General features: G+C 51.5%; 1 protein-coding gene across 1 annotated transcript; it reads right to left on the bottom strand.

The window, feature by feature from the left end:
* Positions 1-3,081: 3,081 nt before the first annotated feature.
* LOC308437002 (rano class II histocompatibility antigen, B-1 beta chain) lies at positions 3,082-7,818 on the bottom strand. The gene is given in 7 exon segments (XM_080938028.1): positions 3,082-3,195; positions 3,751-3,774; positions 4,111-4,221; positions 4,958-5,123; positions 5,125-5,240; positions 6,154-6,420; positions 7,689-7,818. Coding segments are annotated over 7 exon segments (789 nt in total). The 5' UTR covers positions 7,780-7,818; the 3' UTR covers positions 3,082-3,181.
* Between the last annotated feature and the right edge of the window lie 4,126 nt (positions 7,819-11,944).

Genomic DNA, 11,944 nt, shown 5'->3' with positions numbered 1-11,944 from the left:
GTGTGCACGTGTGTGTGTGTGTGTGTGTGTGTGTGTGTGTGTGTGTACATATCTTGCTCTTAAAAACTCAGGCTACAACCTTGGGGAGCATATGCAGCCTATACACTCCATAGTGTCCCAGGTTGACAACCTGCATTGAACCTGGACCACTGAAGGAAAAAAGAGCAACTTCCTCATTCCGACCCTGTCCACAGATGGAACATCATCTTTCTAGACCAAGTGTATAGGCTCGCTGTGTTAGCGGAAACAAAACCTGTAGAAGTGCTCCAGCTCTCGGGGTTGAAAACACATCAAAAGGACCACTGAGCGGTGACTTCCCTAGGTACAGGTAGAGAATGGCACTAAGATCAGGAAGTCTCCATGTTCACAGGTGATAGGGTGCACATGTGAGCTGTCTTCTCCAGTGAGGGACAGAGCCACAGATGGCTTCCCCCCTTCTGTTGGGTTTCACATCAGTTACTTTTCTCATTGTTCTGCCAAACACCTTACAGGAGCTATGGGAGTCAGGGGCTGTTCTGGCTTGAGGAGGGAGAGCTTGTTATGACAGGGAAGGTCTGTATCAGGATGGGAGGTCACAGCGTCCACCATCAGGAAGAGAGACAAATGTTCAAGCTTCTCTTGCTTTTAGTTTCTTTTTTCCCATCTGGGACCTCAGCCCGTTTAGGGTGAAATTTTCCACCTTGACTGAGTCTAGAAAGCCTTCACAGATATGCCCAGAGATGCATCTCCAAATTGACCATCAGCACAAAACATCAGAAACCTACCAAAACCAAACTGCAACCATCCCTTAACACACACACACACACACACACACACACACACACACTGAGGAAATCTGGGGATCCAGGGGCTCCATGAGGCTGATATAACTATTCAATGCTAAGGGTCTGAAAACTCATTTCCTTAAGAAGAAGACGAACACAGTGGCAGCTGTCTGTGTCCTGTGTACATGATGTTTTCCAACATTGTATATGTTACACAGGATTCATCAGGAAGGATTTCCCTAAAATTTTCAAAGCACTGGTAGATATACAACAGTCTGAAATACTCAGAGAGATGAGATTTGAGGTAGGGGAGATGTAGGAAACAGAGATGCAGAAAAAAATGCAAAGGAGAGAGCAAATGACACAGGAGTAGACAGAGGGAAACAGAGAAACGGCTCAGGGGGTGAACTGGAGAGTCAAAGCCTGGGCAGGCACAGCGCAGGGCGTGTACGCACACACAGGAGATGCTGTGAAGGGAGATGGGGCAGATGCAGGAACAGCTGGGGAGAAACTGTCTCATCAGTTATGAGTCTAGTCGCTTCTGAGACCAAGCCCAGCTTCCTTAGAACAACAAAAGATTAAATTGGGGTTTTATCACTGGCCACCACAAGAAAAAGTGCTTTTATTCAAAAGACTGTAATCTTTTTAAAATGAAGGTGAACCTGAGTCAGTCAGTCAGTGTGACCTCACAGGGCACATGTGACACACTGCAGAGAGGCTGGGGTGCATGAGCCTCCATCCACCCTGACATGGAGCCCAGGCTGCTTCTGGCCGTCCTTGTAGAAACCACAGTTTGGCTGGGTCACCTTGTCCCACTTGACCCCACCCTGCTCAGTTATGAAGGTTCGGGATACAAATAGTTCGGAATATGTTTAATTATAAAAAAGAGGTAAATGCTTAGGGTTCAGCAGCAGCCTGTGGGGGACAGTGGTGTTGAGGTTTGGTCTGTCACCGTGTATTAAAATGCTGAATTCTGTACCTGACCGTGTAGGCCTACTAAGTGAATTCTCAAGGTTACAAGCATGTGTTGTACAAATTTTGTTTGTTCTTTAATTTAAAACTATTGGTTAAATAAAATTGGCAATAGCCAATTACTGGAAGGATTAGAGGTAGGTGGGTTTTGAGTTGCCTGGTTAGAGGTGAAAGAGAAGGAGGAGGAAGGAGGAGAGGAAGCCACCATGTAGGGAGACGGGCACATGAACTGGAGATACTGCAAGTATTTGGGGTACAGCTCAAGGAGGTGGCCAGAACAACCGTTAGAAAAGTATATTAGTGGGTACTCCCACCCCCAGTAATTTCCAAAGCCAAATAAAATAACAGTCTGTGTCTCATTTATTTGTAAGCTAGTCAGGGATAAGTTTAAATTGGTTCTGCTACATTTTGGTGCCCAATGTGGGCATGAACACAGGACCCTGAGATTAAAGATCTGAAATAACCACAGTCTGAATCTTGTTTATTTGTAATCTAGGCGGGGATACTCTTAAATTGGCTGTCCCACAGAGTGGAGATAGAAAGCCTGGGGTGCTGCTGTACATGGGTGGAATCTCTGGAATCACCCAGGGCAGAGCTACAGAGACTTGGGAACTCAAGATCACAAGAGCTGAGCTGGTGATGTCACTGACCATGTAGACTCTAGATCACAGAGTCGCTGGCAGACAGGACTTCAGAGCAGGATACGCAGGCCTTACAGTCTGAGACAGTCCACATGTTATGCCCAGATCTTGAGGACCCCAGGAGACCACCAGGAATTGCAGTCCAATGCAAGAACAAAGAGAGTCTTTATTGTATGAGTCTGACCTGGATTGTAAGCCTTTCCTGCTCCTCAGGTTAGGAATGTGATGCTGAGTCCAAGGGCTTCAGATAGATATGGGAGTATGCGTAAGCTGGCATCTTGAGCTTTGGTGTTACATGGTTGGGGGCGGGGGGGGGGGTGATGAGAGAGTGCCGTCCTTCAAACCTGATAGTTTGTTCAGACAGCATGGGGGTGGGGGTGGGGTCAGAACGGTGCAGTTGGAAAGGGACCTTCCCGGCCTGGGGAGCACTAACTCTAGGTTATCAGAAGCTAGTGTACTTTACAGACTGGTCACAGCTGCCTGGGAACATTCGACTGCCTCTTTCCCATAGTCCCAAGAGTGGGCTTTTATCACCTCAAAGATATTGGTTTCTGCTTCCTTCAAGGGCAGGAGCCATCTGCATCAGAGAAATGCTGGCTGTTAATCAGGGAGTTTCAGTAACACTGAAGCTGGAGTAGGCTTGTCTTTTGTCTGTTCCCAAGGCCCGCACCTGCCCAGGGAGGTTGGGGGGGGGGGGTAACTGTTCTGGCTCTGTGCAGGGACAGGAGAATGCAGGATTTGATGGCAGAGATGGGGACAGGTTTCCTGTGTCTCTTCAAATAGTTGAAACACTCTCTTGAGTCTCTACTGTAGGAGCCCTGTGGGGGAGAAGGGAGCAGTCACTGGAGTGCCCTGGAGATATGTGACTCTTCTGAACCCATAGAATTAGACAAAGAAAGCTGGTGTCCCGGTCATACACCACCTCACCACCTGTGCAAAGTGTAAGCAGCTAAAGGAGCAGAGCCTCACAACCGCAAGCGTGTGGGAGGTGGAAGAGAAGCCAACCCTCTCAGAAAATATGGAAGATCAGATCTTTGGGTAAGTTGGAGGGGTCTGTCTCCTCTGAAGTACCGTCAGCCTCTTCCTACCACTGTCTATGTCCACCATGACAGTCTCCAGTGTGGGCACAGAGCAGGCAACATCTTGGTGTCTAAACCCATGGCTCGGGCTCCACTCAAGTGATGGTGGCAAAGTCTGCTGGGGACAACCACTGGAGCTTCTACAGACACTGGCTGTGACACTCTCAACCCCACAGCACAGACACACTGTGAACCAGGACTGTGCCAGGCCCAGCTGCCACACACCCCTCCCGCACACCCTTCCCGCACACCCTCACCCCTGCAGCATCCCACAGATAAGAGCTGAAGTATTACCTGCTGGAGGAGGCGCCCGAGGTCCTGCAAAGGGAAGTCACATAGAGAAGGGTGTGGTTAGAGACACAGGGCTCTCGCATGAGCCGGAAGGGCGATGGGTCCTGCAGCTTAGCTTAGCTGGACCTGTTTTCTCACCGACTGGACTCACTAGGACCCTGAGCACCACCCCCAAATGCATGAAACTGCACAGGAAGGAGGGAAAGGAAGGTGAGCGTACTCATTGCCAGAAGCTTCCGGAAAGGAGCCAGCGAGCGTGGTGGACAGTGATGGGGATCACAGAATGAGCTCCAGGCCCTCCCACCCGCAGCCCGGCTCCTTCCTGCAGCAGAGCCCACCACCCCAGTTCCCAGAGCTCCTCACCTTTCTGACTCCTGTGCCGGATGAAAAGGCCGAGCCCGAGGAAGATCACCCCGAGCACGCAGCCTCCGATGACGCTCAGCATCTTGCTCTGGGCAGACTCAGACTGGGCCCCTGGGGAGCAGAGCCCAGAGTCAGCTTTTGTCCCCTCATGTCACAGCAGCTGTGACTGAGAGCCCACAGTCCAGCCTGAGCCATATGAGGAGGACCCAGTTCTGTGTTCTGACCCAGGGCCAGGAAGGGCCAGGAGCTCTGAGCACAGTGATGGGGGAGGGGATACGGGGTGTTTGCGCCCCACAGACTGATCTATAATCTTGAGCTAAGATACCCAGTCACTAGCTGCCATTGTCAACTCCTCTGGATATTAGAGATGAGTTCCAGGGCCCCAGTGAACTGGGTTCTCCTGACCCTGACTGTGAGGCAAGAGATATGGCTTCCTGTAGTTCTCAGCTCAGTAGTGGAAGCAGACCATGCAGGGCAAGTGATGGGATGGGTGACACCAGAGGGATGGGGTGGGTGACATCGGAGGGATGGGGTGGGTGACATCAGAGGGATGAGGTGGGTGACATCAGAGGGATGAGGTGGGTGACATCTGAGGAATGGGGTGGATGACATCAGAGGGGTGGGGTGGGTGACATCGGAGGGATAGGATTGGGTGACATCAGAGGAATGGGGTGGGTGACATCAGAGGGATGAGGTGGGTGACACCAGAGGGGTGGGGTGGGTGACATCAGAGGGATGGGGTGGGTGACACCGGAGGGATGGAGTGGATGACATCAGAGCATTGGGGTAATAACAGCTAAAATTTCATGTCATGTGGGGCCCACAGTGAAAGAAAATACTCGCTTACGCCACTCCACTGTGACAGGGCTCTCAAGGCTGGGGTGACCAACATGGCAGGTATAGACGTCTCCCCGCTGAGGAGTCATCTCCAGCATGACCTGCACCTGGAAGGTCCAGTCCCCGTTCCTAATGAGCTGTGTGGACACGACCCCCTCCGTCTCCTCCTCGCCATTTCCGGAACCAGCGCACTTTGATCTGGGCTGGGTAGAAGTCTGTCACCGAGCAGACCAGCAAGTTGTGGTGGTTGAGGGCCTCCGTCCTGGACAGGGAGATAGCGACCTTGGGCTGCTCTGGGGTGACAGAAAAGACAGTGAATGAGATGAGGGTCACGTGGAGACTCCTCACAGGGAGGAGGCAGGGTGGGAATGAACGCCAGGGTTCTAACAGTGAGCGAAGATCAACTCCACAAATACAGCTTAACTCACTCGGAAAATAACAGTCAGTGTGGCCTGTTCTTACATATGAAATATAGTAAGACAAAAGAGGCCGGGTGGTGATGCCCTCAGGAGGCAGAGCCAGAAGAATAAATCTCTATGAGCCTGAGGCCAACCTGGCCTAGAACAAGTCTAGGAGAGCCAGAAGTACAGAGAGAAACCGTCTTTGTAAACCCTCTGTGTATTTTTAAAATTTATGTGTAAATAAAATGTATTTGCATAAAATAAAATTTTATTTATGCAAAAATATAAAAACAACTGTTTTTCTAAAAAAACAGATAAGACAAAAGAAAAACTGGTTCAGATTTCAAGTTAATAATTTTTGGGGAGAAAAGCTGCAAAAATGACTGCAGTACAACATCCTTCCTTCATCTCCTCAGACTGTCATGTACAGTCGGACAGACGTGTTTCCTGACTTTGATACACTGCCCAGTTCCTCAGACGCCTCCTCACCGGGTGCTGTTACCCACTAAGGTTGAAAACAGCTTGCACACCTAAGTATTTAATGAACGAGAACATGCTTTGTTCTCTGTTTCTACTCCTCTAACCCTGGCGCTGACAGGGGAGCGGAGGTCACGGAGGTCACGGAGTCAGGGGTCGGCGCTGAGCCGCACGGGGCAAAGGGCAAAGGGCAAAGGTGAGAGAGGAGGGAGACTATGGAGGCGCTGGCTGTGCGGGGCAGACAGCAGGGAGGCGGCCACGGCAGCTCCGCACCGCAACCCCGGCTCGTGTCCCCTCGGGGCCCCCACGCCGCGGGACCCGCGCTCACCACGCCACCGCAGGGAGTTGTAGACCTCCGTCTCCTCGTAGTTGTGTCTGCACACCGTGTCAATAACGGCCCGCGTCTGCTCGAGGTAATTCTCATTGAAGTACTCGGCTGAGTGCCGCCCCAGCTCGGTCACCGCGCGGTACTCGCCCACGTCGCTGTCGTAGCCCACATACTCCTCCTGGTTGTAGATGTATTTGTTCACATGCCGTATGCGCTGCGTCCCGTTGGTGTAGTAGCAGTAGCTCTTGAACTGGTACACGAAATCCCCTGCGGACGGACGCGGTCAGCCCAGGGACACGGAGACCGCGCCGACCCCACGCCGACCCCACGCCGCGTCCCGCGCTTCCCGCGTGGGGGACCGGGCCCGCCTGCGCTTAGACCCGCGGAACTCACCCGTGCCGACCCCGCTTCCCCAGAGCCCGGGCGGCTCGAGACGGTTTCACCCAGGGGAGGGAGCAAGGGAAGGACGAGCGCCCGAGCTCATTTAATTTATGTTGATCAGTCTTTAGTACATGTGCTGAATCAGGAAAAAAAACTAAATAAAGATAATTTTTTTAAGTTAAAAATAAAACTCCTCAGGAAGCACAAATTGTAATTGGTACGTTTGGGTAGAATGGGGGTGGGTCTGGGTGGAGTTGGAAGAAGGGGTGAATATGACCAAAATTGTACGAACTTCTCAGCGAACTAATAAAACTAGGATCTGCTGCCGCGACCCCACCCGTGAGATCCTCGCCTGTGTTCACAAGGCCCCGACCTCACCGCCGCTAGGGGGCGCTCGTTCTCAGAGAGCCCCGGGGGAATCCAGGCATCTCTGGGAACTGCCCGCTTGTGTGGGTCACCCCGGGCATCTTAAGTGTAACTAGAATAGGGAAGCCACCTACGTGCACTGGCTGAGAGGACCTTGGAGGACGAGGGCTTTCTATAAAGCACTCTCCGGTCTCCGAACCAGGACCCCCCAACCCCGGGTATCTCTTATTTCCCTTCCAGCCTAGTGTTTTCTTGGAAATTCAATTTATGAAACCTGTGTCTGAGTCCTCGTTTCCATGGGAACAAACATTTAGACTCCTTGGCCCTGGCTTCTCTCAGACACCTAGAGTTGGCCTCTCTAAGACTTCCGCTCCACATCAGGAATATTCCTCAAACACTGGACGGTCATCCCAGGCTTCTTTCCCCATTTCAGAATGTGATGTTTCCTCCAGACAAGGTGTATGGGGAGGGGAAAGAAGGGGGTGGTATTGTATAGGTATTGTTTATCCTGCTGTGCTCTTTGTCTTGTCCTTGGAGGGAGATTTAAGCTCTGCCTGCTACTGTAATATGCCAGGCTCGCCCAGTGCGGCAGACATGATCCTAACTCCTGTATCAGAGCACGGAAATGAGAACGGACTCTCACTCTCCTCAGAGAAAGCAAATCTATGGTAAAAGACTGCTCCAAATTAGAATTTTGCCATTCCCCAGCCCCCACACACATACCCCAGGGCCCCTCAGAACCGGTCCCCCCAGAGTGCTGGCTCTGGAGAGCCCTGCCCTGCACTTACTTGGGGAGTCTCTGCCCTCAGTCCCTGGGCTGCTCAGCGCCATCAGCGCCACCACCACTGCTGAAAGGAGGCTGGGGATCTGCAGAGCCATCTCTGAGGAACGGTAATGGAAGTCACCAGGACTCACACCTGCTGTGCCCACTTCAGAAAGCAAAGTTCTGTAGCCTAGGGTGATCTGAAACCCGAAGAGTTAGGGTTGGCCTCAAGTGAGGAACCAATCAGCACTGGAGCTGAAGCCTGTCACTTGTCTCTGGGCAGACGTTGTTTACAAAGGCTCTCTGTGCAGGGCATGTTCCGTTTCTTCACGGAGCCCCACTGGATGAACATTTGAGGTGACTGTTCCTCTCAGTTACAGAGTAAACTTTTCCAAGTTGCAGACTGAATAAAGAGAAAATTGTGAATCAAGTATAGACAACTTCGGAGTAATTATTTCAAACCTACTGTTCTTACACTGAGGTTTAAGTGGGAGGAGTGTGGTGTGTTAGGGACAGAGAGGTTGTCTCTTGTTGTATCTGACCCGTTGAGGCACCTCAGGTGAGAAAGTGGAGTTCGTAGGGAGATGCTGAGCCTCTTCTAACCCTGGGCTTCTCTTTGTAAAATGCAAGCCATGTTCCCTGCACTGCACACTAGGTTTGGCTGAGCTCCCACGAAGGAGCAGTGTGATGTGGCTGAGCTGTCGTGTGTGGGAAATGACAGGTTAGTGTGCCCAGCCCTGCTGGCTCATGTACTGCATACGTGGTAATTCAAGGAAAACACAGAAGTTACTCAACCCAACTTTTCTCTTACGAATTCTTCTGCTGTTTAAATCCTCCACAAATATATCAGCTAAGGAAAATGCTGTAACCTCTCAGGGCTTCCAGATACAGCTGCCTGGAATTCCAAGGACAAAAGGCTCATGTATAAAGCAACAGCCTCAGGAAGGGACACCCACAGGCTTGTCACACTATGCCAGCCCGAACCACAGCGTCATCCACATGTGTCCCCTCAGGTATACACGCCTGAGTCTCATTATCCGACAGCTGGACCGGTGCCTGCCAAACGCCAATGACTAAACAGTACATCTTTCCCTAGAACCACAACACCTGATATCATTTTAGATCCTAGTTAAACTGGGTCAGGATTTGAGAGCAGAGTTGACCAGGGAAGAGAGAAAGGCATAAAGATGGGCAACAAGAACCCCCCGTGAGGGCTCCAGCGGCACAGGGGAACTGCAGGATTTCAGGGTCCACACTGGCCCCGGAGAACCAGAGGACAGCATGGGCTCCCACCACAGCTGTGCTCAGGACAGACAAGATCTCCTCAGCCTACACCCGGAGCATTAAGGAGAAACATCAGCTCAGCTGGGGATGGGCTAGCAGACAAACATGGCCATTCGGGGACCATGGCCGTGATGTTCTCAGTGTCCTCAGCCCCCACCTCAGACCTCCACACAGTAATCTGAAACCTCTGCCTCTTCTACACCTTCCCTAAAAGGAAAACTCCTAGGCTTTGTCATGGGGTTGTGAAGGGAAGCCTGTGCCACACAGGGGATTTCCAGCTCTCCCAGGCCTCCTCACACTGGCTTTTCACCTAGCAACAGAAGCATCATTGGGAGTCCTTCTGCTGATTGGCTAAAATCACATTACAGACCCAGGGCCTGGGGCTTGTCAGCTCCTGCTCAGCCCAGCCTTCTCTAGAGTCCCAGGGTGACTTCCCGACTCACGCTGTGATCCTGGGTGGAGACAGGACACGTAGACTGAGAGCAGTCTGAACTCCATCTGGCTGTAAGAAAAACTTTTACATCCTGGCCAAAGTTTTACAGGGACATCTTCCGTTCATACCTGTAGGAGAAAGGGCTGTGGAGTCCTTACGAAGAAACCCTCTCCTCAGCCAGCACCCTGGAAATCAGTGCTTGGTCAGTGGGGCCAACTAGTAATCAACTCGTCACCAAAAGGTCACAGGACCCTACTGTGTCCACGTCAGGCATCAGGTGCTCTTACAGGGCCTCACAGCTGTAGCTCCACTATTAATCTAATGCTAAGGTGCTGCTGAGTTTTCCTTTAGCAACAAAGTATCACACAACTACCCCAAGTTTTACTCAGTCAACTTGCAGTTATTTACATATTCCCACTGTTCAAGTCTTGAGCAATGAGTTATATTAACTTTCCTTATATATATAAACCATATGGACTTTATTATTTTACAAGTTTTTCTCCTTAAGTAATATTTTAGAAAATCCAGAAGACGAGTCACACGGCAGCACAGACACCGAGTGTGAACGTCAGAAAATTCAAGTTATTTACAGAGGCCATAGAGCACACACCAGTGGCTTAAAGCAGATGCATTTTATAAACATCTCTGTGGTCTGTGGTAACCTGTGCAAACATCCCCTGCACACACACATCCCCTGCACACAAACATCCCCTGCACACACATCCCCTGTACACACACATCCCCTGTACACACACATCCCCTGTACACACACATCCCCTGCACACACACATCCCCTGTACACAGACATCCCCTGCACACACACATCCCCTTCACACACATCCCCTGCACACACACATCCCCTGTACACACATCCCCTGCACACACATCCACTGCACACACATCTCCTGCACACACATCCCCTGCACACGCATATCACATGTACACACATCCCCTGTACACACATCCCCTGCACACACACATCCCCTGCACACACATCCCCTGCACACACACATCCCCTGCACACATATCCCCTGCACACACATCCCCTGTACACACATCCCCTGCACACACACATCCCCTGTACACAAACATCCCCTGCACACACATCCCCTGTACACACACATCCCCTGTACACACATCCCCTGTACACACATCCCCTGTACACAAACATCCCCTTCACACACATCCCCTGTACACAGACATCCCCTGCACACACATCCCCTGCACACACACATCCCCTGTACACACATCCCCTGTACACACACATCCCCTGCACACACACATCCCCTGCACACACATCCCCTGCACACACATCCCCTGCACACACACATCCCCTGTACACACATCCCCTGCACACACACATCCCCTGCACACACATCCCCTGCACACACACATCCCCTGCACACACACATCCCCTGCACACACATCCCCTGCACACACATCCCCTGCACACACACACATCCCCTGCACACACATCCCCTGCACACACACACATCCCCTGCACACACATCCCCTGCACACACATCCCCTGCACACACATCCCCTGCACACACACATCCCCTGCACACACATCCCCTGCACACACATCCCCTGCACACACATCCCCTGTACACACACATCCCCTGCACACACATCCCCTGCACACACATCCCCTGCACACACATCCCCTGTACACACACATCCCCTGCACACACATCCCCTGCACACACACATCCCCTGCACACACATCCCCTGCACACACATCCCCTGTACACACACATCCCCTGTACACACATCCCCTGCACACACACATCCCCTGCACACACACATCCCCTTCACACACATCCCCTGCACACACATCCCCTGTACACACATCCCCTGCACACACATCCCCTACACACACATCCCCTGCACACACATCCCCTGTACACACATCCTCTGTACACACATCCCATGTACACACATCCCATGTACACACATCCCCTGTACACACATATCACATGTACACACATCCCCTGCACACAATCCTCTGTACACACATATCACATGTACACACACATCCCCTGTACACAATCCTCTGTACACACATATCACATGTACACACACCCACCCTGTACACACATCCCCTGCACACACATCCCCTGCACACTCATCACTTTCCGCTTTGCAGCCTCCATCTTGAAAGGCATCTGGGAATATCAAGGCTTGGCTCTGGCCAGGACATTACTAAGAGAAGGTTTGTTGGTGATGTAGTGTCTCTGGACTCTTCCTCTTGCTGCCAGAACATGAGCAGTTCTTACTCCTTGTGTGACACTGAGCACTCGTTTACTTCCACAGCAGCTAGTGCTAGAGCACCCATGACCTGACTGTGACTTAGAGTGCTGTGTCCCCCTTGTCTCCCTTTGAAATCAGATAATGCTGTAGACACAAGAGCAGGACACTCCGGAGCCAAGCGCCTGTACAAGGGGAACGTCCCACACAGGTTTCCCCAAAACTCTTACATCTAAACCTCACACTTACCACCAAAGCTGAAATAGAGGCATCCATGACAAAGAGGCTTTACAGATGCTGGTTTCTGATCCAGC

Source organism: Micromys minutus (assembly GCF_963924665.1).
Source record: "Micromys minutus genome assembly, chromosome: 25".
Lineage (NCBI taxonomy): Eukaryota > Metazoa > Chordata > Mammalia > Rodentia > Muridae > Micromys > Micromys minutus.
The sequence above is the reverse complement of the archived record's forward strand: the minus strand, read 5'-3'. Positions and strand labels throughout refer to the sequence as shown.